This window comes from Motacilla alba, chromosome 18 (genome assembly GCF_015832195.1).
Source record: "Motacilla alba alba isolate MOTALB_02 chromosome 18, Motacilla_alba_V1.0_pri, whole genome shotgun sequence".
NCBI lineage: Eukaryota > Metazoa > Chordata > Aves > Passeriformes > Motacillidae > Motacilla > Motacilla alba.
Genome location: NC_052033.1, coordinates 8,297,070 through 8,324,970, shown reverse-complemented (window position 1 = coordinate 8,324,970; position 27,901 = coordinate 8,297,070). Strand labels below are relative to the sequence as shown.

Here is a 27,901-nt window from a genome sequence, read left to right as displayed (position 1 = left end):
AATCAATGAAATAAAGATAACTATACTGTTATCCCTCATATCCTGCTTTCTTTCTGTCTCTGGAATGAAATGTGCTTCTTTGGGTGCCTGCTGCTTTCAGCTGTGTTGCAGCCAGAGATCTGCTTGGGTAGGGGGTTATGATTTTTTAATCCATGTAAAACCAGGTCATCCTTGCAGGCCATTGCCATCAAACCCAGCTGCTGGTGTGGTGCCATGCCCTGCAGAGTGGTACAGACTGTGAGCCCTGGGTACTGAACCCTGAATTTCCTGTTCTTGTCTTGCTTAGCTCTGCAGATATCCCAGTACACTCAGGCTGCCCAGAATCTGTGCCAGTTTCCCAGTCAAAGGCTGTCAAAACATCAATGTTTTTGTTCTTATTTCCTTCCTGTTGCATCATGATGTTTGCATGGAGACAGAAGAGGTGAAAAACAGGGTTTGCTTGGTCATTTTTCATCCTCTTACTCAGACTCATTCCAGTGGAGTTTATTTTCCCTGTGGAAGTGGAGATACTTAGAGGATTGCATCCTCTTGGCTTCTGGGGTATTTTCTGCCAGCATACCCATTAATAAGCACATGTTTGTCTTGGAAATTGTAGAGTATGTCTTATAAATCAGGATACTTCTATGGTGTTTGCATCAGGAGTGAAAATCCTGTGATTCAGGATTTTGTAAGCTCTCAGTAATTTTGAGGTATTAAGTGTTGGTAAAACTGAACAAAGGACTTCAGGAGACTTTTTCAGGTGCTTTGTAGTTTCCCATTTTATGAACCAAGTTCCAGGAACAAGAAGAGGCTGCTGAGAGTTTACTTTCAAACTGTGCATCAGCCTTTCTAAAGATGTTGCAAGCCTGACTTGATCCTGTATCTGGTGAGTTCAAGGGATTCAATTGCTAGTATTTTGACTTTTTCTTTTTCTGTGTGTGCAGATCCTGTCCTCCAGGTGCCGATCCATGTGGAAGAGTAAGTCTGTTTCCTTTATCTCATTTACAGCTTGTTTGATTTTCACTGACATCTTGAAATTTGGTTTAATTTTAACCAAACCAATCTATGTTCTAGACAAGCTGCACACTTTGCAGAAGGCCATTTAAGGTGGTATGGGGAACAGATAAAAGGATAGAATTAGCTATACATAATAGCTAAGAAGAAGCATTCTGTCTGCAGCCTGTTCTCTGGAGTCCTTGCTGGATTTGGACATCAGGGCTGTGAACTGTGCCACGGGTGGCAGGTGGGAGGTGACAGAGCCAGGACTGATTCTGGGTTCTGTACCTACCCCCCTCAAACAGAGACTAAAACCAGTGAAATACAGGAAACTAGAGCCACCACCACAGCCACAATCTGCAAATGACATGCTTGAGCTGTAAATTCAGATTGGTCCCTGCAGCAACCTCACATTTAGGTAGTAAATTTGGGGCTTGAACTTTGTCTCTGAAGTCAGTGGTGACATCCTTTCTTTTTTTGATCATAGAACCATAGACATTAGGGTTTGAGTGAGTTTGGGGATCTTTGTGTAGTTTGGGTGTAGGGATCAATTTACCTTTCAAATTTACTTAATTCTGGAAACTCTTTCATTGTTTCTTGCCTTCCTTATGCTCTCTGGTTTTGTTTATTTGTTTAGGATTGTTCTAAATCTGTGTCATTTTAAGAGCTTGCAGGTTTAGTTTAAAAGCTTTCACCTGAGTCATTGCCTGCCACATTTGAATCTTTGTGCCCTCAAATACGTTAGGGGGCTTATATTTTATCAGTTATTGAACTTCCTTATATTTTTTAATTTTCACAGTTAATAAATCAAACTTCAGAACATTTAATGTCAGGTGAACTTCTCTGTAAAGCCAGCAATGACCACAGTTTCTTTCCTGCTCTCTGAGAAGCACAGTGCATTTTTATAATTTATAATTGCTGCTTAAATCCTAGGCCAGCTTTTCTTCCCGACCCAAATGATGGCAGTTTGTACACACTAGGTGGCAAGAACAGTGAAGGCTTGACTGTAAGTATAATTTTAAATTCTCTCCTAAAAAGTGCCCCAGTCAACCTCATGCCTTTGCAGAAGGAAAACATACTTTTATTTTGTTAGAGCAGAATGTTGCCACCTTGTGATTGTCAGGAAGTGCTTTCTACTTGAAAAGATCAACACCACGTCTTGTCCCCATGTACGAATTTTCTGTAACTTGCTAAAATAATGATAATTACAAATAAAAGTTATGTTTTGTTATCCAAATTCTGAATAATCTCAGAGTGATTTGATGGAAAGGGTCTACCCAAAATAACACCAATCAGATGTGTCACTCTCCCCAAACACATTCCATCTGCCAGAAGCAGGATTGATAAATGCTCTGTGCTAACCCCTTTAGAAGATTTTTATAGGATTTGGTAAGCAAACAAAAATGCTGAACCTTTCAAATTAGTCACCAATCCATGTAGGCCACAGCTACTGCCTAATGCTTGACTTTCATTTTCAAACTTTGTGGTGATATTCAGATAAAATGTTTGGTTTCCTACAAGATTTTTTTCCTCAGCTGATGTAATTTCCCTTAGGAACGTCAGGGTTGTTAAATATTTTAGTATTTATTCTGGCTGAATTCTCAGATATTATAATACTAGAAATAACCAATACAATTATTGCTTGCTTGTTTGTTTTTCCCCTAGAAACTTCCATTTACTATCCCAGAGCTGGTGCAGGCATCTCCCTGTCGCAGTTCTGATGGGATCCTGTACATGGGTGAGCTCAGATTTTATCTCCTTTAGATTGTAAGATGTTCAGCAACTACAAAATGCAGAGACTGCCAGATAGACTGAAGGAAATAGGCCTTATTTTGGGTAGTAATTATGATTGTTCATAAATCTTTCTGATAACAGAAAATCTGATTAATATAGAATGCAGTCCCTGTGTGATGATTAAAACCAATCTGTTTTCCTGAAGGAGTAAATACCTTTTCTTAGCAGTGAAATCCCTGTATTTTTTTTTGTTTCTTGAGATGCAGTCAACACAAATATGACTTCTACTTAAAATCTTCTTATGAATGTCATTGACTGCCTGATAATTAGGATAAAATTAGACATCCCATTGCACCACAGTGAGACATCCTGCATTGTCTGACATACGGTCAGTTAAATTATAGTACAGATAATAAATGTATTGCACACTGTCCTGACTCATTCTAATTGCAGATGGATTTGGGAGGAGAAAAGGAGAAGAAAGGACAGTTATTACTTATCACAACAGTAAAATATGTGAAGATCAGAGTGAGCTTAGTATTGGTGTTTCTAAATCTCCTGAAGGGCCAATGCTCCTTCTGGTTCTCTGCTTCATGTCATGCCAGTAAATGAGAGAAAAATGTTTATTTGAAGCTTCTAAACATGGCAAAGATGTATTAACTTCAAAGAAATTCTTAAGGCCATGGCTCACATAGTCTTGAGTGGGATGTTTAGACTACAATCCTTAAGCAATTTGTAAGGTATAGACCCTCACTTTTTTTTTTCACCTCCTGTCTTTCACCATGAGCACTTAAGTCTCTTAATCTGAGAGCTCCTGGGATCTGCTGCACTCAGAGCTCTGTTAGATTTTATATGTGAAAAAATCATTCAGCCAGTAGTACTTACTCTTCTAAATATTGTTTTTGGGTTTGTGGTCAGCATTTGGGATTGGCCAGTAGTGCTAAATGATGAACCTAAGCCTGACTGTGAAAAACTGTTTTATTAAAAATGCTTTATTTGTGCTAAGTCCATGAGTCTACTAAAGAAAAAAGAAGACTGAAAAGCTGAATAAAAGTGCAGTTTTTCAAATGGTAATGTGACTTCAATTATGATTTCAGGTAAAAAGCAGGATATTTGGTATGTGGTTGACCTCATGACTGGGGAGAAACAGCAGACCTTGACTTCCTCTTTTGCAGAAAGTCTTTGCCCATCAACATCCCTCCTGTATCTTGGGAGAACAGGTCATACGCTTTTTTTTTTTCCTGTAGTTTAAAAGAAAATTCTGATTTTGAAATTTTGGGCTCATAACAAATGACCCTGTGGTCAGTTCAGGTTTTCAAGTTTATTTCTTGGAAAAACATCTGTGAATTATGATTTTAGACTGTACACAAAAGAATTATTAACTTTAGCAGCAGAGAGATAATGTTTTTTAAACTTTGGCAGTAGGTCCATTATTCTTTTTGTTGACAAAGTGGCATTTACATTGTAATTAATGGTGTATTCCAGTACCAGCTGTGAACTGTTCTGTAACATACAGCTTTTAAAAAACTGTTTAAAGAAGATGGAAATAGAGCAGATCCACTGACATCACAAGTGCATTGTGCTAAGTAACTGGTAAAGTTAGACCAACACCATGGAGGCACTGACTAAAACAGGAATAAGTGTTACAGACTTGTTCTTTAACCTCTCTATCAATGTGTCCCTTTACATGGGATAGTGCTGGGAAAATGAAATGCTGACAGCAGTGAGTGCTGTGTGGTGTTTGAGGAGTGTCTCAGGTTTGAGAAGATTGATTCTATTCTCTCATAGGTTTTTTTGCTTCACAGACTGTATATTTTTTAACAGAGTACACGATCACAATGTATGACACCAAAAAGAAGGAGCTGCGATGGAATGCCACCTATTTTGATTATGCAGCTACTTTGCCTGATGAAGACATAAAATACAGTAAGAATTTAATTGCTGTCTTCCTCCTGCAATGGAGTTTTGTATATAGGCAAAAATATTCTGATTTTTTTGTGCGGTGCATGTACTTCTGCCCATTTTTATCCATCACATACTGCAATATCTAAAGCCTGTTGGGTAGCTTCAGGTAAATTGAGTCTAGCAGGGTGCAACTCTAGAAGATGTGATTCCCTAAAATCAGTGAGAAGTGGCAGGAGAGGCAGCAGCTCTGAACTGTGATGCACAACCTGATTGCAATGCTCTTGAATGGCAGCTGGACAGTGTCTGCCCAGTTCTGGCCAAGGCTTTGCTGCTCTGCTGCTGTGCTGTGAAAGGTGTGGTGTGACTGCAGTCCAGAGCTGTTCCTGTGCACTGTCAAAGCTACAGAATCCAGGAAACCTCCACACGTTTGTGCATTGCAGAAATGTCCCACTTTGTGTCCAACGGGGACGGGCTGGTGGTGACCGTGGACAGCGAGTCTGGGGACGTGCTGTGGATCCAGAACTACGCCTCCCCCGTGGTGGCCTTTTACATCTGGCAGCGAGAGGGGCTGAGGAAAGTCCTGCACACCAACGTGGGCATCGAGACCCTGCGCTACCTGACCTTCATGTCCGGGGAGGTTGGACACATCACCAAGTGGAAATATCCCTTCCCAAAGGAAACAGAGACCAAGAGCAAACTAACGTGAGCCTGAGATTCTGCTGTTCTCACTGTCCATTTGACAGCTTTGTCATTAAACAGAACAGTTAAGGGTTGTGCTACAAGTTGCAACATGGTGAAAAGAATGCATAAAAGCATTTCTAGTTCTCCAGATGTTCTTTTATATAATATTTGATCTTTTAGTCTGTAAGGTCAGAGACCAAACCAAAAAACGTATAAACTTAGGAAGTGTATTTTCCTAAGTTTTATCAGATGTTCTGTGTTGAATAGTTTCTCACAATGAGGATTAAATTGTTTTTCTAATGTGAAGCCTTTCACACTATAAAAATGGTGCACAGCATTTTGGCAAATGCCAGTTATTGAGAAATGCAGAAATAGGACATGAGTTATGTCAAATGAGCGACGGTGCTGTGAATAATGAACTGACAATGCTTTCATAATTAAAAAAAAGGCTTCATAGTGCAGCAGTACTTCAAATAATTTTACAGATCAAGGCTTTTCAAGATACAAATACTGCTGATTTGGGAAGCTCCGGCGTTGGTTCTGCAGGGTTGTGCTGCCCAGGTTTTAGCTGAGATGTTAACACATCCATTTGCCAGCTGCTAACAGTGACTGTGTTTCTGCAGCCCAACCCTGTACGTAGGGAAATACTCCACGAGTCTGTACGCGTCGCCCTCCATGGTGCACGAGGGAGTCACTGTCGTGGTAAGTGAGCAGCTGCTGGGTGGGCAAGTGCCTTTCTGAAATTAGTGCTTTCCTGGGCTGGGAAGAAAGCTGGCAATGGAATTGTGCATAAAATTCTATTAAATTAAAATAGAAAATAAAACACTGAAGACTGTACATCTACAGAAATTTGAGGGTTTTGAGATTTTTATCAACAAATGCATAGCAAATTAAGTGTTTCCTGAAACAATTAACAACCACAGAATACATGACCACATTCCAGGATGATTTCCAATGCTGCAAAGCAGTAACTGCAGCTCCCCAGGAACTGTGCCAGCCAGGCTCAGCAGGAGCAGACCTGAGGTTACTGCTATTGGTGCTTTGTGGTTCATGTTAAAATTGCTGGTTTGTTCATCAGTTACTCCCCACTGACAGGAAATTGCATCATACTTCTGTTTTGCTCACTGTGGCTCCCAGGTAGGAAATACAGATCCTGCTTAACTATAGGGGAAAACAAAAAAAGAGTAATCTCATCTCCTAGGCAACATGTCCCTGAAAAGGTCCAATGTCCAAGGTTGTGGCAGCAGCTGCTGAGGGCATAATGGCCGTGTTTACTCACAGTGACTTTGCTGCCAGTAATCTTTGCTTGCCCACCCATTTTGACCTCCACATTTTAAATGTAGTTGCCTATTTAAATATTCTAAGGTCACAGTAACAGTAATTGTAACACTGATCTCTCTGCAGCCCCGTGGCAGTGCCATTCCCTTGCTGGAGGGCCCAAAAACAGAAGGAGTCACCATTGAAGACAGCGGCGAGTGCGTGATCACGCCCAGCACCGATGTCAAGTTTTCGGGCAGGCTGAAGGAAAAGCACAAGCTCAACTACTGGAATGACTGGCTGCTGATAGGTGTGGGAGGCCCTGCCTGGCCATAATTACTGAATTCTAGTAATAATGTCCAATTTATCCTCATTTACATATGAAATAATGTCTTACATATCCACCTGCCTTCTGTTTTTCCCAAGGCTCCTGCCTTATTCTGTGACGAGGTGAAGTGCTCCATGTGTGGAAAGTTATTTATTGCTTATTTGCCCCCTCCCTCAGAGAGGGGTATAGTAATTTATTATTCACTGTAAATACTGTATTGAAGTTCATTTGGATTTTTTTATTGTGCATGCTGTTATCTTAATTCTCATCATATGGATCAGTCATGTTTTCTCCATTTTGTAAATGGATGAAAACATAGAGGCTGAAGATGATGTTTATTAATTGTCAGCCTGTCCTGTGTGTCCCAAGTCCCTGAATTTTGGAATTGACTTTGCAGTGCATTTACAATTTTGCTTCAAAAATGAGGAACTGTCTGAAGTTCAGTTTTTAGTGATGACTGGTGATAATTAAGTGATGTATGTGACAGGAGCTCTGGGGCAGGGACAGTGTGCAGCTTTCAGCTTTCTCTTTCTCTTCCCATGATCCCTTTCCTTGCTAATCCCTTCCTCCCTTCCTCTCCTCTGCATGTCAGGCAGTTCCCTGAAGCAGTTCATGTTCCTCTGCAGCTCTTGGTGACCTCTGCCCTCCATTTTCCCCTCTCCTTTCTCTTTCCTGCTCTATACATGAGCATCATGTTTTGTGACGTTCTCACACTTCAGCAAAGATGCTGCAATCAAGGATATCTTTCCTAAAAAAGGATAACTTTCTGTTTCAACAAATGTGTTTTATTTAAAGGGCACCATGAAACACCATTGTCTGCCCCCACAAAGATCCTGGAGAAATTCCCAAGCAACTTACCGAAGAGGCCTGAAAATGTGATTCCAGCTGACTCTGAGAAAGCCACTATTGAAGAGGTTTGTGATGAGAATAATTCTCTTACTGCATGAGAGAAGAATATAAAGGAGTGGAAGTTGGGGAAGGATCCAGAAGGAAAAGGCATGGAATTACTTCACATTTTTTGTGTCAGATGTTCATGTACTTAGCATGTAGAATCACTGGTATGAGGAAGTGTCATTCCTTGTTTCAGAGTTAAGGCTTTCTGCTGCATTTTTTTCCCCACGTGCAAACTTTGACTTTGGTAGGTTTAGAAATGACTAAAAACGATGTAGCGGAAAGGCTGGCTATGAATGCCTCATTACTCACAGAGATACTGGGCTAACAGAGCTTTCTTTGCCTCAGGTCATTGACATTGTTGGAGGTTCCTCAACAGAAGGGCCTCCAGCTGCTCCAAAGGATATCGAGGAGACTCCTGCTCGGCCCATCCCGCGGCCGGAGGCTCCAGTGGACTCCATGCTGAAGGACATGGCCACGATCATCCTCAGCACTTTCCTGCTTGTGGGCTGGGTGGCTTTTATCATCACCTACCCAATGGTAATGCTGACCTGGCTTGATGGGCTTTTGAGTGTTGGGAGCATCAGGAATGTTGTAGAGCCCAGAAATGACACAGGAGTTAGTGGCACACTCCAGGGATATTTCCCTCTTCACAGATGTGCACTGGGGAGCAAAGGCACAAGTTTGACTTAACAGGGATTTCTCTGGCCATATGTGCCAGCTCTGGAGACGTTTTCTTTTCCATCCACCAGTTGTGGGTTTTGTTGGTATTACTCTTTCTGGATATGATCTCAGCATATTGGCTTTGCTCCTCTCTTCCTCACCTGAACCCTTGTCAGGTTTTCCAGGTTTTGAATCAAAGCCTTTATCCTTCTGTGGTTTAAAGACCCCTGGTGAACCTAGTAACAGCTTTTTTAGCCAAGCCATGTGATTTCTCATCTTGGCAATGGAAGTCGAGAATGAAATAGAAGTTGTGAGTGAACGTTCCCCAGCCTGTGTGGTTGGCAGGGACAGGGCAGGAGAGTTTGGCTCCCACCTTTCAGAACTAGCTCTCCATTAGCTGTAGAGCTCCCTGGCATGACCTGACTGCCAAATCTTCACTGATGTCCTTTCTCACAGAGTGTCCACCAGCAGCAGCAGAGGCAGCATCAGCTGGAAGAGAAGATCCAGCTCTTGCAGCAGCAGAAGCTGCCCTTTGGTGCTCCCGGTGATCTCCCGCCCGAGGCAGATTTCCTGGACACGTCGTACGGGCGGACGGAGAGCTCAACTGCCAGCACCCCAAACTTGTCCCCCAGAGCTTCAAACCACTCTGCCTACTCCAATATCTCCACATCTGATGTTGGGAGCTGCCTCTCCACTGAGCAAGAAGAAGGAGGTAAAGTTGACTCAGTGTGGTTTATTGTGTTTCTGTTTCCCCAGTCTGTGTGATGGTACTGTAGAATAGTTGTTGATGATACTTCATAGCTCAGCAAGATGAAAAGAACCGTTTAGGCTGAGCCCTGCACCTCAGCAGGAGTGTTGCTTTACAGTAACAGCCAGCTGCGGGCTTGTGCTGCCCAGGGCAGTGTGTTCTTGTCACTTGCAGCCATTCCAGGGAGATACTTGTAGTCATATATGCAACAGGAATTTTATACTATCATCTCTTTATTACATAAGTTTCATACCTTTCCAGTACTTTCTGGTGAGCAGCTCCTCCGAGCACACCCTTCCTCTCTCACCAGGTAGCCAACTGACTCCAGTTCCCTTCCTACTTTGGGGCATGTTCTCTTAACAAACCAACCCACTCTTTTATAGCTCCTGTTGTTCTTATTAGTTACAGCTGTGGCCTGTTGAAGTTAGGCCTCCTCCTCATTTTTGATAATTGGCTCAGCTGCAACTCCTTAGGGGTAAGATTACTTTCTATACCATCTCTATTCTATCCCCCCCACAGATACTCATTTAAATAAAAACACGTATTAAGATGTTTAACTGGACTCAAGAAATGGGGATTAGGCAGCACAACCTTCCTGCCTGGTCTTCCTGTGCACTCATTGTCTCTTCAAAGGCTACTACACCCACTTCCATTACTGTCAGCCAGTATTTCCTAAATGCAACATCAACTTTTAGAAAGAGTTTGGCTGCTGAGAGCCACTCACTTCTCCCAGTCATGAGCCATAAGGTGTGTGTTAGTGTGTTTTGATTCTTGATGTTGGCTCATTGGGTCACCACAGACTATTTGCCTACTCAGAGTAAGTAACAATGTGGACATGTTCATTTCTTTTGATCATATTTGTGTTAAATTTAAACGTGAACTAAAAGACTTTTACAGACTGGCCCCAAAGTCTGTGCAGTTGTAAAAGGCTGCCTTGCCCCATCCTAAACCAGTGCTTGTTTTTCTTTTCTTTTTCAGATGAAGAAGCAAACCGAGTGATTGTTGGCAAGATTTCATTTAACCCTAAAGATGTACTGGGACATGGTGCTGAAGGGACAATTGTTTACAGGTAGAAAAGAATGTGTGTATTAAAGAGACCAATGTTGTGTTTGTATTAGGTCCTTTTGTTTTTTTATAAAAGCCCTCACATCTACTATGAACAGAAATGAAACTTTTTGCATGTGTCTGGAATATTTTCAGGCATTTTCTTCACCAGCAAAAACTACTTTACTTCCCCAAGAAGTGTTTACTGGCCAAATGTACTTGTTTCCAGCATAGGAAATGCTTTCACTGGCCTCTGCAATGGCTTCTGTTGTCACGTTGTCTGTACCTGCTGTGGCTCCAGAGTGTGAAGGGTTGTTGTGCTTTCCCTCCCTGGCTGCAGGGGCTCCTTTGATAACCGTGATGTGGCAGTGAAGAGGATTCTCCCCGAGTGCTTCAGCTTCGCAGACCGGGAGGTGCAGCTGCTGCGCGAGTCCGACGAGCACCCGAACGTGATCCGCTACTTCTGCACGGAGCGGGACCGGCAGTTCCAGTACATCGCCATCGAGCTGTGCGCTGCCACCCTGCAGGAGGTGACCTACAGGCCCGGGAGCATCTTCTCCCTGCAAGGCCTTTACTTCCCTTGGGCTTAAGTTGCTGAGGTGCCTGACACAGGGGATGTTCCATTTACTCCCACTGTCACCTCCGTGACAATTCCATGTTCCTATGACAATTCCATGTTCCTAGAACAGGGGTGTTTCCAAACCTGTCGAAAGACATCCCTAACCCTGGACTGATTTATGGAGAGAAGCTGTTGTCCTTTGATTTTTAACTTCTTGTGAAGGACTCCCTTCTAGTCATCCTCCCCCTCCTACCATGCAGACTTTGAAGACCGTTCTTCTTTCTGGAGCACAGTGCTATACAGAATTCTAGCTCTGAATGAGACTTTAGAGATCATCACCTTCAACCAAAAAAAAAGCTCTTTGCTGTGTGCTACCAGCTAGCACAATTCATCCATTTATCTTTTAGTGGGTGAAGTGCATGGATTTATTATTTATGCAGCTTCTAAGCAGTGCTGTGGCTGACTCTCCTGGTTCTCTGTTACAGTATGTTGAGCAGAAGGCCTTCAGCCACCATGGCTTACAACCCATCACTCTCCTGCAGCAGACAACGTCCGGGCTGGCTTACCTGCACTCCCTGAATATTGGTAAGAACACCTCTCCTTTCAGGATTGGATGGAGAACTACATTTTCTTAGCTGTAAAATAAAGAGAAACTGGTCTGGTACTGTTCATCTGGCCTATTGGAAGGTGACCCTGCCTATGGCAGGGGAGTTGGAATGAGATGATCTTTGAGGTCCCTTTGGACCCAAACCACTCTGTGGTTCTATGATTTGACACTGGCCTTGTCCCTGCAATGTTCTGCAGCCTTGGAGTACTAAGGCAAGTCCTTACTGTTGGTGCAGGATGCTGAAGTTTTTAGATAGGAGTCATATAAAACATGGTGGAATAAAAAAATGAAATTACCAATGACAATACTTTGAAGCTTTGACTTTGTTTTCATGAATGGTGGTTCAGCCTTGTGAAAGGTCCACTTAAAAATTTACAAATATTGTTGGGACTGCCTGAGTGGATAAGTGGGTGTTTGTAACAGTCCACAGGGACCTGAAGCCCCACAACATCCTCATCTCGATGCCCAACGCTCACGGGAAAGTCAAAGCCATGATTTCAGACTTTGGGCTGTGCAAGAAGCTGGCAGTGGGCAGGCACAGCTTCAGCCGCCGCTCGGGCGTGCCGGGCACCGAAGGCTGGATCGCCCCAGAGATGCTGAGTGAAGACTGCAAAGAGAACCCTGTAAGTCCTCACCCTTCCCAGCCCAGGACCAGGCCAGACCCAGCACCTGGTGCCTGGGCCTCCAGGCTGCCTTGCAGCTCAAATCTGCAAGTCAGAAAAAAATCAAAAAATGAAAAATCTCACATGAAAAATCTATGAGAATCAGAGCTTTCAGGGGGAAGAGATGTCAGTGCTAGTGAAGGCTGTTTCTTTGCAGACATACACTGTGGACATCTTTTCAGCTGGCTGTGTCTTCTATTACGTGGTGTCTGAAGGTGGCCATCCCTTTGGCAAGTCCCTGCAGCGGCAAGCCAACATCCTGCTGGGAGCATACAGCCTGGAGGCTCTGGAGGCAGGGAGGCACGGTAAGGACTGCACTGCAGGGATCAGTGAGGGCCCAGGCTGCTAAAGACCAGCACCAGTAACAGAACCAAGGCCCACAGTTACTCCCAGCCTGGCAGAGAGGAAAGCTGTACTCCTCAGCTCCTCCTGAAGTAAAGGGCCTAAAGTTCTTGGAGTTAGTACTCCAGAGCAACTGTGCAGTCTTGACTGTGAAGTTATTTCCTGTATTTTAAAGGAAGAGAGAGCTTAACTTTGATATTCTTAGTTTTTGATAGTCTTTCTCTTGGTTGACCAGCACATTTGTGAGGGCAGCACTTGAACTAGCAGGGCAGGAGGAAGAAGAAACCATATTTAATTTCTGAAGTACAAAATATTATAAAATTACAAAATTTTACATTTCACTACAGCCTAAGAACATAGAGAAAATAAACCAAAAGAAGTAAATTTCCTTGCACACTCTTCCTTGCAGAAGACATTGTTGCTCATGATTTAATAGAGCAGATGATAAACATGGACCCTCAGAAACGGCCATCTGCCAGCTGTGTGCTCAAACACCCCTTCTTTTGGAGTCTAGAAAAACAGCTCCAGTTCTTTCAGGTTTGTGATGACCTTTTCTCTCCTCTCGGTTCTCAGGGCTTTTTCAGGTCTTGAATTCAGTTTCTCTTTTGTGCCTGAGGTCACAGAATCCACAGCCTTACTGAGAGGAGTGAGGCAGCCCAGGTGTAAAACGTGGGTGGAGCTCCTAAGCAATTGGCTTAGTTTTACAGCAGATCTTTCAGAGGGGGCCAGAGCTGATGTTACCAAGGTCAGTTGGTGGGAGAAGGTCTCCTCTAGCAGCTGCAGTACCAACAGAGAACGTGGCCAGGAGGGTTTTCAAGAACAGGAATGAATAAGCACTGAATCCTGATGTGGGGTGGGAAGTGGCTGAGGGCTTGAGATCCTTTGCAGCCTTATCTTCTCCTCTGTGCTAAAAAGGCTTTGAAAGAGGGTGAAACAAATAATCTCGGAAACTTCTGTATCCTATTCCCAAGCACTGTCATGGAGTGAAGTGGAATTCCAACTTTACTACCAGGACAGGCTGTAATGGGCCAGAAGCAGCAATTTGAAAATACTGGAAAAAACTTGGAAATAAAACTAGAAATAATCTGAATGTCTCTTCCAGGATGTTAGTGACCGGATAGAGAAAGAATCTTTAGATGGTCCAATAGTCAAGCAGTTAGAAAGAGGTGGAAGAGAAGTGGTGAAAATGGACTGGAGAGAGCACATCACTGTTCCTCTTCAGACAGGTAATGGACAGCATTTTGGCAGAGTGGGAATTACCTGCTGTTCCCAGTTTTTGGGACAGGAAAGTAAGGCTAACACTGTCTCAGGTTTGGCACATCATTGTTACTTGTCAGTAAAGTGTTTCTTCAAATGGAAGTATGTGTTTATGTACTGAAACACACCTACAAGGATCTGTGGCTGCAGGCATACATCCCAGCACCTAAAACTGCATCACAACACACAAAAACATTTGTTTCTCTTGCAGATCTTCGAAAATTTAGATCCTATAAAGGTGGCTCTGTCCGGGACCTTCTGAGGGCAATGAGAAATAAGGTAAAGGAGTCTTCTTCCTGTGCACTCTGGGTTCCTGCCTCTGGCTGCTGTTGCCAGCCTGTATCAGACCCTGATTGAGGTATTGAGCTCCTTTACAAGAGCCCAGTAGGAGGTTACTGTGTCCAGGAACACCAACAGCTCTGTTTACAAGAGGCTTCTTAACAAACCCTCTTCTGTTTTCCTCCACAGAAGCACCATTACAGGGAACTGCCTCCCGAAGTGCAGGAGACCCTGGGCTCCATCCCAGATGATTTTGTGTGTTACTTCACATCTCGTTTCCCTCGCCTGCTCCTGCACACCTACCACGCTATGCACATCTGCTGCCAAGAAAGACTCTTCCAGCATTACTATGCTGAGGACTCTGCAGAGCTGAGCCTCACAGGAGACACGGTTTGAGAGGACAGGAATGGAACTTTCTTCTCTGGGACCAACATTCCAAGCACAGGCCTACCCTTAGCAGGGAAAAGTGGGATCAAAGAGCTGAATTCTCTCTCTCTGAAGAAACCAAGCTTCCAAAAAGTGCCTTGTACCTGTGGCTGTGCTGGATCAGGAGATGGTGGAGCTCAGGGCGTGAGTGGTAAAGTGATGAACCCTGGGGATGGAGTTACTGACTCCAAGGCAGTTTTCAAGACTGTGGAAATGAAGAGCAAAAGCTGGATATAACCATCACCCAATATCCCTGTACTGTATGTGATTTTGTAACAGATGTGTTTTACTACCAAAAGAAAAAAAAGGAATTCAGTGATTGAAATCATATTAATTATTCGGGACTGGGATGTGCAAAAGGAGCCCTTTGGTTGTAGCAAATTATCTGAACCTGCCATTGCACTGCTGCCACATTAGGCACACCACAGTGATTGTAAAGGGAATCATTCATGATTATCCTAAAAATGGTATAAAAGTACCATTTCTGTTTAACCACTACTACTCTGGAAAGGTAGTCCCTTATACTTGAGCAGAAACAGTTTAAAAAATACTGACTTGAAACATCAATTCAAGGTTTTCCTACTCTGAAAATAACCCTTGTTGTTTAATATGAAGCAGTATTTGCAGAACAGGTTGAACAATCCTCGACTTAACTCACAGTATGAGAACAGATCTGCTCAAGTACCTGCAGCAACCACCAATGGCAGCTGGGAGCTGCCTGTGACTCATCAACTGCAAGTGTCCCTCAAGGGCTAAGAAAAGGCCACAGCCACAGAGCCAGGGGTGAGATGAGTCCTGGGAAAAAGAGCTAAACAGGAACCAAGAGCTGTTCAGAGCAGTGAAATCAGGGCAGTGTTTAAGGGGTGCCACAGAGCTGTAGAACCCCATTTCCTGAGTCTGTGGGTTGGTAATTCCATCCACGGCAGCCTGTGTGGTTAAAGGTGCAGTATTTCTTTACACTGGCCCTGAAGCTGTGACAAAGTGTCACGTGTGCTAGGATGAAGAAATGCTGAATTCTAATGTAACTGGGGTGTTCTTTTACAATATATTTATTTAATGTATTTATATTTATTTAATTTTTACTACAAAGTGGTATCAAATCCACGTGGTACAAGTATGAAGCATGCCAAATCAGTCTTAATCAGTTTTGTGTTTATATTTAATCATCAGATAACTGGAAGAGGAAAAGTGATATTGCATCTTTCAATGGAATTAATTAAAAGGGAAATTAGAAAGTGAGGATTTGTATGACTGTGCCATTGTGTCTTAAATAAATTATTGCTAGTAATACCCCATGTATGATGGGGTATGTACAGCTATTTTTCTGGAGATACTTTACAGGATGTTTTTTTCCTACTTTTACAATGTATGAGAGCAATTTACCTAATATGCCAAACTGTGCAGGTTACATGTTCTAAAGCTTGAAAAAATAATGGTAATTTTACCTAAAAAGATTCAAAATCTTTCATATTTTTGTATTTCTCATGTAAAGGTCTTTTATAAATCTACTAAATAAAGACTCGGATTAAAACCCCACAGCTTTTAGTGCCATTGTGTGCCCAGGGAGCCCAGCAGGCCTGGTGCTGGCAGAGCTGTCAGAACTGAGCAGGGAAGGGGCCAAGGCCTGCAGCAGCCTGGTCTGCCGCCCTCGGGAAGGGACACGTGCCAGTTTTTGAGCCTGCTCAAAGCATTTCCTGCCTGCTGATGCCACAGCGGATGCAGGAGTTGTTCAGGTTGGGGGGAGCCTCCCTGAAGGCCCAAGAGCCTCGTTGGTTACTCTGACAGTCCCCAGGCAGCAGCCCCCTCCAGCCTGGTGGCTGAGGCAGGTGCACAGACGAGATAAAATGGCAGGACTTTGTGCTGCTGTGTGATAAATAAATACCCACAAATAAATGGTTTTGGTGAAACTGAGCTGGTGACTGATCACGTGCTTTACAGGAAACAGAAAGCCACTAGACAGTTCTGCTGCAGCCCAGCCTTCCTGGGACCCAGCGGCACGGAGGGCTGGGCTGGGGAGCCTCTCGCCAACCTTTCCACTACTTGGTGAGGGAGCCTGGAGTGAGCAGGTAGCTCATATAGAGGGCAGTTAGTGAGATGGATCTGAAAGTTTAAAATACAAAACAAAGAATAAATATATCCCACACCCATCCTGACACCTGTTTTTGGTGGGGCTAAGGCTATTGGATTTGTATCAGCAGCACCAACCAGCAGCAGCACTGCTGTGAAGGGGGTGGAGACTTGACAGCTCATCAGGAATGTTTGTCTGAAGCAGTTTCCCCTTTTTATTTCCGTAATAATTTTCAAGACACCCGGAGGAGCTGCAGAACACCCACAGTGCTCAGACTGCTGCCCGTGCAGAGCCTGGCACCACAGGTGTTGGAGCACCTTCCCTCCTTTCCTGCTACGGAAACCTTTCCCTGCGGGCAGACAGCACTGGGGACACTCGGCCACCCGCGGGCTCTGCAAGGTAAGCCCTCATTCTCATTCTCATTCTCATTCTCATTCTCATTCTCATTCTCATTCTCATTCTCATTCTCAGCCGGGCGGGTCACTTTACTGGGACCGGGTTAAACGAAAAGTGACGCTGTCCCTCCGCTGCCGCCCAGCTCTGTGCCCCCCGCCACCCCACTGTGCTCGGAGCTGCTCGGCAGCACCCCGCGGCACCGAGCGAGCAGCTCGGAGAGGTGGGAGCGGGGCGCAGACAGCGCTGCCCGCAGCCCCGCAGCTGCACCCGCCCTGCCCACGCCTGCAGCCCGGGGCACCCAGAGCCCACTGGAGCGCAAATCCCGACTGCTCCTAGAACCAGGAGGGATCAGGGACCCGCGGGCCCCCTCCAGCCGTGCTGCCCGGGCCTTGCCCCCGCCCTGCTCAGCTCCGTTCCAGTTTCGATTCCCCGGCAAGGCTCTTCGTTCTGAAGCGCTTTCCTGACGTCAGCTGTCCCTCCGGGCTGGGGCAGGGAGACAAGGGCGGGAAGGGATTCCACAGTACAAGCCCAGCCCTGGGACGTGGCCAAAGGCACTGAAAGATCAGTATTTCAGGGACAGTTTTATCCACCTTTCTCGGAGAAGGCTGCACCAAGTGTCAGTGGAAATCCGTCTCCCACCATTTTCAAAATCAGCCCGTTTACACTTACTCTGAGGGATGCCTTACACCTACAGCACATCAGGGCAGTACCGTAACAGGCTCCCCTCTCAGAGCCTCCTGCTCACTCCAAAGCTCCAGCCATGTTCGTGCCTCAGCCAGCCAAGGCGTCCACAGGGCTGACCGGATGCAGAAAGGGTTAATGTGCACTTGCTGGCTTTCTCCAGTGTGATAAGTAGGTGTGATTCGTGCTGAATTCGTGTGATTCGACAAATAGGTGTGATTCGTGTGAATTCGTGTGATTCGACAAAATTTAAACAGTAATCAATATTGATACAGTAATTAATATTTGGAAATAATAAAACAGTTAAAAGGTAAATGCCAAAAAAAGAAAGAGAGAGGAGGGGTCTGTTCCCCCGGCCTTCTCCTGAAGATGTTCAGCACAGGAAGAAGCAAGAGATAACTATTACTAAATTTAACTGGAAGAGAGGAAAACTTGGTTAGATACCAGGAAAATGTTAATTATATGAGATTTATTGCTTTAACATTGGAACATAATACTGGCTTATATTATGTTAGCTTTAGCTTATACTATACCAGCTTGGTACGCATGTGTAATTCAAAAGGTGAAGTAAAGGACAGCCAAGGAAGAACAGAAGGCCTTCTTCAGATGACCCCCAAAGAGTGGTGCAACCACATAAAAGGATGGTGGAGCATGCATGATGGAGATACAAGTGTGACAAATTGAAAATGGGAGGAAATAGTGGTGACATACAGCATAAAAAGGGGAATCGTAGCTTGATAATCTTGTACATGAGATGGCGGGGGTCCAAAAGCCTTGCTCTCCGTACCCCGCGTGTAGTTCGCACCGTTACTTCTTTATTTTGTTTTGTTTGCTTATGTGCTATTATAAGAACCAAATTATCCCTTATTTTAACCAAACTATATTGTCAAGATTTTGAGCATATTCAATTTTATATATATTAAGCTACTTAATCAAAATTGCTGCTACATTTAATTTTGTTTGGGTTTTATGGGATAATTGGGCAAACATAACACCAGCATACCCTATTCTCCCTGAGCAGTACCTCCCCAAACCATCCCCTTCTGCTGAACCCACCTCCTGCCAAGCCTTGGTCCTGGGGAGTGAACTCTTTTCTCCTTCCCCCAGTCACCACCATTACACCCGCAGATATTGTGGAGACCTGGACCAGCTGCATTGGTGGCTGCTCCTTTGACACTTGCTGAGAGCACTGTTTAGCACCATGAGCTGTAGGGGTGGAGCTGGCTGAACCAGAGCTGAGTGTCCACACTGCCATAAGAGAAGAAACACCAGCACCACCACAGTGCACCTTTTAATGTGACCCTGGTGACCAGGCTGTGGATGGTTACTGCTGCCTGTGAATGTCACACTGAGCAGGTGTATTTAACCTGTGCTAAATGGACAAGGTTCTTGCTAACTAAATTGTAACTATATCAATATTTTAGAAAACAATTGTTATGAAATAAAAAGGAAAAGTATATGCGATTAGTGTTACAAAGCAGATGGGTCCCTTTGCAGATGCTACATGTGAAAAACAGGATAGGGGCTGTAGTATTGAGGTGAGCAAGATCCCAAAACAGAATCGGCCTTGGAATGGAAAAAGCTGGGATGATTCCTGATATGGAATATAAAGTAGTGGTTTTATCTATGAAAAAATAAGGCTTATTTGGAACATAACACTTACTTACATAATAAAGCTTAATGTGCATGGGCAACCTATAAGGTTATTCAGATGGCAGCAAGCCTTCCTCTGAAAAGCCTAAAAAGCCAGGAGACCCCTTAGCAACAAATGGAGCATGCGCTGTGCAGTATAGTGACACAGATTTCAAGAACTGAAAATAGGAGGAGATTTACAGGAAAATATTGATGAATATGTATTAGCATACAGTAGGTGAGTTGGATTTGGATTCCTTTGTTTCATATGTGAGGCAGGGTGAGAAACCCTCCCTGTACCCCGCTCAGTTTTGCTTATGCTTTATATGAACCTTAATCATAATTAACCACTGCCAAATTTTTGTATATGCTTGATTATATTTAATATAATTATATTAAATATAATCAAGCATATACAAAAATCTTATTATATTAATATGCTTGATTGTATTTATTTACATGAAATTGTTGCTAAATTCTATTTTGTTATTAAATTAGACATATAGAACTTCATTACAACAAACCCATTCCTCCTGCAGTACAGAACAGGCTGTCCGTGCTGCCACCCATCTCTGAACCCCTGGAATGGAGGCTGGGCACAAGAAGGATGTCATGACTCAGGGGAGGACACCCCAATAAACAGAAAACCTTCTGCTGGGTTGGGCCGTGAGTCAAACTACTTCTTGGAAATTTTGGTAAGCAGCAGAACAGATGTGGGAAAAGAGATGGAGCCACGGAGAGTGTTCCCATGACAAAAGGGGGGTGGGGGGGAAGCAAGTGTGAAGGAACAAAAGGCAGGGAAAGTGAGAAAAAGTGAAGAGATAGAACCTGGGGGATACAGTGGTGAGGGGCTTCCTTTTCTCCAGTATCTAACAGAAGAACTGTTGGGCTCAGCTGTCAGCACAATCCTCTACAGCAACCCCCTATTTCTTTCACATCCACGTGTGTGTCAGAGGCAGGAGCAGCTGCCTTCACACAGACACACAGAAGCAGCACATCTGGCAAGAACAGGCGTTTAGAGGTACAGAAATGACCTCAGACCAAAAAGGTGGAGCGGAAGTTGAGAAAACAGAACACCATAGTCAGCTTGAACTATCACAGGAACATGAACTATAAATCTGAAAACTTACTTTCTCCCCCTTCTAGGGTTTTGTTCATTAACAGCAGGATTTCCTTCACGAAAGACAATGGGTATGTATTGCTTTCAGAAAATTTCTACTTTGCATGTAGCAATTTGCTTTTTAATATCTGCATTTGAAGGATTTCTCTCTAAAGGGGAACTAATCAGTACTCCTATTATCTTAGGGTTTGTATTGATGCTATCCTCACTTAATATAATATAAAAATAACCAGACTCAAATGGGTAAATGATCTATCCAAACCTATCCAGTTCAGGGAATCCAGCCCTGTCAATTCTCATAAGCCTTATTGTTCCCTGCAAAAAACATTTTGGGTTATTTCCTTGACTCCCTTTGAGGATCATTTCCATGTCTCCTTCCTAGTTTCCTGCTCTGCTGATTTATTAGTCTTGCACCATTTAGACTGCTCCTGATTAAGGTTATGGATACTTTGTCATCAGAAGTGACATATTTGAGAAGTTAAGACCTGCTCTCTTACTGTGACTGGTAGAAAGAAAATAACGTGTGGCCAAACAAACATTAGTTTGTATTAGTAATACATGATTTTAACTTCTAGATTACAAAATGCTACCTGTGAGTGAATGGGTTGAGAACCACGTCAAATGCTGGCTGGAATCTACTGGAATCAAGAAGGAGTATGTAGATAAACTATATGCAGAAGAAGTGACAGGTCCAGCATTAATAGAACTGGATGAGTCTTTCCTCAAAGACATAGGAATGAAGAAAGGCCAAATCCAGATCTTAATCCACAAGAGAAATGAACTTCTGCGGCTCCAGGACAATGCACAGCAAGCTGAGGACTCCAGCAGCAAAACACCCAACAGAGGAGATGCACAAACAGGCCCAGCCAGAGCCAGCAATGCCCCTGCTCAGGGCAAGGACAGTGGAGGCAGCTCTGGCGCTGTGGGTACCACCAGCAGTGAGAGCACAGCTCCTACTTCTGGCAAGAAGCAAAAAAGAAGCAAGAAATCCCAGCTTCAAAGTGCTGATGAAGTTTTAGAGGTCAGAAACTGTCGGCCATTTAGAAGTCAGGATACTGATTTCAAATATGTGAAAGACACAGTTCTTGCTCCAGAATCAGGAGTCAGTGATTTAATCATTCCTTGCCACGAATACAAATCGTGTGACACTGCTGCAGAACTGAACAAACATCAACTGCAATCAAAATTTGCCTCTGAAGTGATCCGATTTGCTTCGGCCTGCATGAACATTCGAACAAATGGCACCATCCATTTTGGTGTCATGGACAGTGTTGAGGACAAGGGCTGGAAACACGGACAGATCGTTGGCATAAAGGTCAAAAACCGAGAAGACTTTGTTGACGCACTGGATTATATAGAAAAGTGCTTTTGCAATAATTTACAAGAAATTGCAAGGAAATGTATTCACCCACCTGTGTTTGTTGAAGTGATTTCAAAAGACTCTAAGGAACAAAGATTTGTAGTGGAGGTTGACATTGAACCAACATTCAGCTTGGTAAAGAACAACTGTTTTGAAGTTTATTTGCCAAAATACAATGAAAACAGTCAGAAGGTGATCCTGACCAAAGAACCAGCTCTCTACCAGAGACTGGGAGCAAAGTCTGAACCTGTGCAGCGTAACAAACTCACTGCTTTCATTCAAGCCATGCCAGACAGAGATGCTCAAAGAGAAAGAGCTGAGCTCTCCAGCACACAAGTACCTACAGAAATACCTCAAGATTTAGGAAGAAAGTTATCGATTCTATTAAATGATGGCAAAAGCTACATGGATGATTCCCTGCGGTACATCCTTGTCACAAACAGATGTGAACAGGAGAATCTGAACCACATCAACTTTTTAATGCATTTGAACATTTTCTGTGTCTTTGACTTTGATGAACATTCTAATGTGTCAGGACTGTACAGCAAATACAAAGAGCACCATGAAACAACTTCTTATTTTTTACAGGATTTTTTCAAAGAAATTAAGACTGATAATTCTCCCTCTCAGAAACTATTTGATCAGACCAGCTGGATATTCTGCAATGGGCGTAGTGACTTCCTTGGGGATGAAAAACCTTGTGATGAAAATACATGGATTAGAACAAAAAAAAAATACCTGAAGAAAGTAATTACTTGTATCTGTGAGGAAATTCTGCCGGAGCGCTCTTTCATTGTGCTTTTTCTATTGCTGTCACCAGTGCAGAAACCACTTGTGGACACTTTTCAAGAATTTTATACAGAAATGAATGGCATGGAGTACATCATGTGCATTGCAGAGTCCAGAGAAAATTACAGAAAGTGGGCTAGTCTAGCTCAGGAATCATGCAGCATTGAGACCCTAGAACAATGCAGTATTGTGGGTATGAAGCTCAGTCACGTAGATGCCACCATCCAATCAAAGCTGCCTTCTAGAGCCCAACCCAGACACCTGCCAGCTTCCACTGGAGGCATGTGTACACTTCCCTTGCGGGAAGAAGAGAAACTGTATTCCCTAGAAATCCTTTGTGCTGACCAATGTAATGATATCAAATTAAATCTTTGGACTGAAAAACAAAAACAAGAAATAGAACAAAATTTTTACCGTGGGAGAAAAATCATGTGGGAAAACTTGTGGCTTGCTGATAATAAACTCTGTGGGGACATCATTGAACGTGAAGCATGCGCAGAGGCAAGCAAACTGCTGGATGGCATTTTACGAGGAGGTGGACACAATTATTCTGTGGCTAAACTGAAGATATTTCACCATCCTGGGAGTGGTGGAAGCACAATAGCACGGCAAGTTCTATGGAAAAGCAGAAAGCGTTTTAGATGTGCTGTTATCAAGACCTCATATTCACCCTCAACTGTTTGTAATCATGTGCTCGCCCTTAGAGATTATGAAGAAAAGGAAATCACTCACTGTTTTCCTGTACTGCTCCTGATTGAAGATTATGATGAAGAGTACTTCGATGAACTACAGAGTGAGTTAATAGAGGCTGTAGCAACTAGGAAAATGAATACCTCCAGGCCGTACTTCATCCTCATATGCTGTAGACGATACAATGACCCTGAAAGGCTCTGCAAGGCTTCGCCACTGGACACAGTTGCTGTCACTCACAAACTGACAGACTCAGAGAAAAATCTGTTTAACACCAAACTTGTAAAACTACAGCAGAAATATGCTGAACCAGAATTCATACTTACATTTGTGCTGATGTGTGAAGAGTTCAATAAAACATACGTGTCAGACATGGTAGAGCACATCCTGCAAGGCATCGACCCTTCCTCTCGTGACACCTGCTTGATGCGTTACATTGCTCTGCTCAACTGCTATGTACCAAATTCATACCTTTCACTGTCACACTGTGAGGCTTTTCTGGGGCTGGGGGCATATACAGAGAGTAAAGCAAGAGCATACGATTTCAAACATCACTTGAGTGAACAAGTAAGAATGATTTTTATTGAGCTAAGGGAAAGCACCACTTACATTTCATCTATTCGGATAATACACTGCCTGGTTGCAAAAGAAATTCTGCATCAACTTTCAGGGAATCAATCACTAAGTCAACTTGCAACAACTCTTCTTCAGGAAAAGATACTCTTTGAACACAGATTTGGACGAGAAGAATTCATAAAGTTTATCAGACATTTGTTTATTCGACGTGATAAAAGAAGCAGGGGTGACAATACTGATACTCTCTTCTCCCCATTCATTGAACATGTCTGTGAAGCTGAAGACTGTGAAAAAGCCATTGACGTTTTAAAAGCTGCATATGAACTCCTTGGAAAAGATCCTTTTTTTGCCCAGCAGCTTGCCAGACTAAATTACAGCAATGAAAAATTTGAAGATGCTGAATACTGGGCAAATGTTGCAAAATCACATTTGCCAACGGATTCTTTTATTTTGGATACAGAAGGTCAAGTCTACAAGAGATGGTTTAGTTTCACTGTGGATAAAATGACAGAGGAGGACACCCCTGAAAGGACCACTGAGAAGATATTGCTTGCTCTTAAAGCTATGACATGCTTCAGGGCTGCACAACAGGCAGCAAAGGAAGAACGTGAAAGTATGAACAACGCTGGCTATTTTGGAGAAGTAGAAGTAGGTTGTCGCCTTCTTCGATTTTTGTCCACACTGCCTGTATTCCACAGAAGTCCAGAGGGAGAACATACTGAGCTTGTGAAATATCTCACCACAGATTACATTCCTGAAGACATAAAAAGAACATGGGGAAGGCTTCATTCCCGCTTAAAAGGCTTGCACCAGAACCTGTACAATGCTCTGGAATGGATTTCAGAAGAACTAAGTTATTTCCAAACAGATAAAAACCAAGAAAAGGATGATGAAAATGATGATAAGGAAGAACAAATTCATAATCCCAGAAAATGGCTGAGAAAGCAGTCAGCGGTATACGCTAAATTCTTCATCTCGGCATCACTTATAGAGGACAGCAACAATGGTCCTGACACTCAGCTCATGAGACGCATGAGTATTTATGGGAGTGGTGGAGGAAATGTCACTAATATCCTGTCATTCTTAACAGATAAGAAAGAGAACAGGTCAGCTGAAAAGGTAGAAAGGATCCTTAGTTTCTATCCAGAAAACCCGCCAAGGAACAGGTTGGAGGACAATGACTTGATCAATTTTATTTTGTGCCACATCACATTAGCCTGCTTAGCACCAGGATCAGCCAAACTCCTTCCACTGCCAACTCTTCGTGAGCTCAGTCTAAGATTTGTTAAAGGAAAAAGACAATTTCCAGCAAGTGCTTATTTTTTACTCACCTTGCTGTACTGGCCTGATGAGGCATTAGACAAAGAGCCTAATCCCATTAATGATGAAATTTTAACTTCAGCCCTTCAAACCCTGAAACGCTTATATGACATCAAAATGAAAGATGTTCCTACCAGAAAGAAAAGAATCTACACCCCTTTTTTTCTGGGAAAGGGTTATGGCTTAGGTAAGATAGTACACAAAACTAAAATTGACAAATTGATGGTGGGATCCTTAGATGAGAGGAGAATGAAGTGGCTGCACGGAACTGTATGGAATATTTCCATAATTCGTGACAATCTCAAAAGAGTTTCTGGCTGGACCAAGGACAGAAATTTATTTATACGTGGTCACGTGAAGGAACTCCATATCTTGCCACTCCATCGCGAGTCAGTGCCTGCTGGAAATGAAAATGTGACCTTTTATTTAGGCTTTTCATTTAATGGTCTTGTTGCTTTCAATATTGAGGTTGAAAATGATCCAGCCATCAAAAGAACCTAAGGTATAAAGTACAGTACTGTATGCACTGTGCTCTTAGAGGGTACAGCACTGGAAGGGTCCAGTCTCACATTTAAAACTAAAAGTGGACTGTTCCTGGGTAACTACCAGGCAACAAGAGAATTAACAACTATAATAGTGACCAAATAACTAAAAAAAAATTGAAACCATGAGTGAGTGAACGTTGAGCCAAGCCTTTGATAGTTTTGCAGTTATGGCAAGCAATATTTCAAACCAAAGACAGCAATTGATCCCTTTCTTCTTACCCCTCAGATTAGGATTTTAAATAAATTTCTGCATAGTCTCGATCGGTAAAAGAATTTGTCCAGAGTAACTAGATTTTTCTTTCTGAATGAGCAACAGAAAAATGAACTCAGACCACATACACTGCTGACATGTACCAGGTATGAAATAACTACTGACTGGAAAGCCAGTGTCAGTATGGAAGCAATTCTAAAGCTGACTTCAGAATCTGACTGATAAAAACCAGGTCTCAAATTCTGCATAATCCTACATTGCTTCTCTGTGTAAATATTACCTTACTAGACATATCTATATCTGGGGTGGGGTGGAGAGGTATGTGAGCAGAGTCATGGGTGACATAAAAGATTATTTGTAAGCACTGTTATGTGTTCACAGTCCAAACAATTCCTGCACTTGGTGAAATTATTTTGCATTATCATCCAAGGAATGCTACAGAATACAGAACTGAAATTTGTCTAGAGCACACATCTGTGATTTAAAAAATGCAGAGGTGGTTTTCAGTGCTGTGTTTGCAACCATGATGTCACATTCAACTTCTATTAACAAAAATGTGAGTTGTTGGAGTTTCACATTGTTTGATATAAGATATTGTGACTAAAATTGCCAAAACCACCTGTCATATACCTTGTTTTAATCAAATAAATATCTTTTATGAAGGACTACCATTTCTCTGTGAGCTTTATTTCCCTAACTGAGGATGTATTTCCAACAGTAGCTAGGTATGATTTGCTTTTCCAACTGCAGCAAAGATCTGGGCACAGCCAAAAACTGTACAATGAACTGCAGGCCATGGTGAATTCAGAAGGAAGAAGATGGAAGATTATTGTCTAATCCAAGCCTTCACATTCTGGCCTCAGGCAGGAGAAACAAGTGCCAAAAGGAAGAGCTGGAGGGCCAGAGAAATCCCCCTCTGCTCCCCAGCCCTGATGCAGGGGACAGGATTACATTTGAGGTTAGGCAGCTTCCCCAAGTCTAGCCTGGGGCATTAGGATGACCCAGAGCAGAAACAGGATATGTAAACTTACTGAAAAGCAAAGCATTGACTGCTCACCACATACACAACCTGCTCAAACACTGTCGTAGAAACAAGACTTTGTTTTTGTAAAGGAACTGTTACCATGATGAAAAATTACAGCCAGCTTGGCCAGGAGGGTCTGTCTTGTAATTTGTTTACTGCCTGCCTACACCCAACTTGATTCTGCAGACAGCAGTGCTTTGCCCTATAGCTTACACAACTGCTCAAGCTTGAGTCTTTGAGGTATAAACAGCGGTCTTGCTCTTCATATATGCCCACTTTTACCTTTTAAGAAATTAAAAGTTTAGATTTAAACTCTTCACACCCCCCCCCCCCCCCCCCGATAACAAAAACCCCAAACAAACAAACACCAAATCAAGTTTTAAGGTGTAAACTTACAGGTTAACTCTTGGGGTCCCACACTGCAAGAACAACCAGCTGAGGCTCACAGTGCAACAAGTACAACCCACCCTTCCTACTTCCTACCAGTCATGTTCACACTGGGAGGGCTTTAGCCTGCCAGGCAACACACAGCTGCCCTTGCTCTAACTGGCTCCTAGTACAAAGCAGTTCCCAAATCCTTTCAGATTTCCTGGAGCTGAAAGGGCCAGAGGACAAATGCCCATTAAGAACTTCTGCACAGCAGTGTTTCCTTGAAAGGTCCTCTACTGCACCTCCTCCTTGTCACACATACCCAATTCAAAATGCCTTCAACTGGTCCATGTCACGGCACTAAAGTATCTGTTCATCTTCCCTTTACCACCTCTCAGAAATAAACCTATGAGTGAACAGTGGTAGTTAAATAAACCCAACCAGCCTAGCACAGTAACCCATTCTCATCCCATACACAGGAGGTGCCATTTCCCAAGCTACCTCCTCTCTCTGCTCAAAAACGGTTTAGAACAGAGCACCTCCCAGCATGCCCATGCCACCAACTTTTATGAAAACACTGTTAGAAACTTTTCCTCCATATTCTGACTCTTCTAACTTCAACAGCTTTTTATAGCCTGCTCAGCAGCAGGACGGTGGATCAACAGCAAAAGGAAGTTACAGGTTTAGAAGTCAGGATTCACTTGTTTGTCTCCACTTGAAGTCAGAACTGACACAAATGAGTCTGCAGCTTACAGAGAATCA

At 43.2% G+C, this 27,901-nt stretch overlaps 2 protein-coding genes across 5 annotated transcripts in view; both read left to right on the top strand.

Moving 5' to 3' along the window:
• The window catches only part of ERN1 (endoplasmic reticulum to nucleus signaling 1), a 33,154-nt gene extending 17,260 nt beyond the window's left edge, over positions 1-15,894 (top strand). The window contains exons 3-22 of one of the 2 annotated variants that reach the window (XM_038157341.1): positions 924-957; positions 1,909-1,981; positions 2,641-2,713; positions 3,807-3,929; positions 4,534-4,635; positions 5,055-5,316; positions 5,919-5,997; positions 6,700-6,862; positions 7,676-7,794; positions 8,120-8,311; positions 8,891-9,146; positions 10,161-10,251; positions 10,567-10,756; positions 11,271-11,370; positions 11,816-12,015; positions 12,212-12,359; positions 12,806-12,933; positions 13,499-13,622; positions 13,865-13,932; positions 14,122-15,894. In XM_038157341.1, the coding sequence (XP_038013269.1) occupies positions 924-957; positions 1,909-1,981; positions 2,641-2,713; positions 3,807-3,929; positions 4,534-4,635; positions 5,055-5,316; positions 5,919-5,997; positions 6,700-6,862; positions 7,676-7,794; positions 8,120-8,311; positions 8,891-9,146; positions 10,161-10,251; positions 10,567-10,756; positions 11,271-11,370; positions 11,816-12,015; positions 12,212-12,359; positions 12,806-12,933; positions 13,499-13,622; positions 13,865-13,932; positions 14,122-14,328 (2,732 nt within the window). In that variant the 3' untranslated portion in view covers positions 14,329-15,894. Of the gene's footprint in view, positions 1-923; positions 958-1,908; positions 1,982-2,640; positions 2,714-3,806; positions 3,930-4,514; positions 4,636-5,054; positions 5,317-5,918; positions 5,998-6,699; positions 6,863-7,675; positions 7,795-8,119; positions 8,312-8,890; positions 9,147-10,160; positions 10,252-10,566; positions 10,757-11,270; positions 11,371-11,815; positions 12,016-12,211; positions 12,360-12,805; positions 12,934-13,498; positions 13,623-13,864; positions 13,933-14,121 lie in introns of those variants that run through there. The other variant, XM_038157342.1, reaches the window with a different exon arrangement.
• Positions 15,895-16,037: 143 nt separating this feature from the next.
• On the top strand, positions 16,038-27,860 carry LOC119709493 (sterile alpha motif domain-containing protein 9-like). Of its 3 annotated transcripts, none has more exons than XM_038157333.1 (5): positions 16,038-16,401; positions 16,664-16,825; positions 19,675-19,830; positions 20,282-20,326; positions 20,831-27,860. In XM_038157333.1, exons 4-5 carry the CDS (start codon positions 20,323-20,325, stop codon positions 25,489-25,491), a joined length of 4,665 nt encoding a protein of 1,554 aa, XP_038013261.1. In that variant the 5' UTR covers positions 16,038-16,401; positions 16,664-16,825; positions 19,675-19,830; positions 20,282-20,322; the 3' UTR covers positions 25,492-27,860. The 3 variants fall into 3 exon arrangements, with proteins under 3 accessions (XP_038013261.1, XP_038013260.1, XP_038013262.1); XM_038157332.1 differs by having other exon boundaries at positions 16,038-16,424; XM_038157334.1 differs by adding an exon at positions 16,898-17,674 and having other exon boundaries at positions 16,038-16,825.
• The last annotated feature ends 41 nt before the right edge of the window (positions 27,861-27,901 follow it).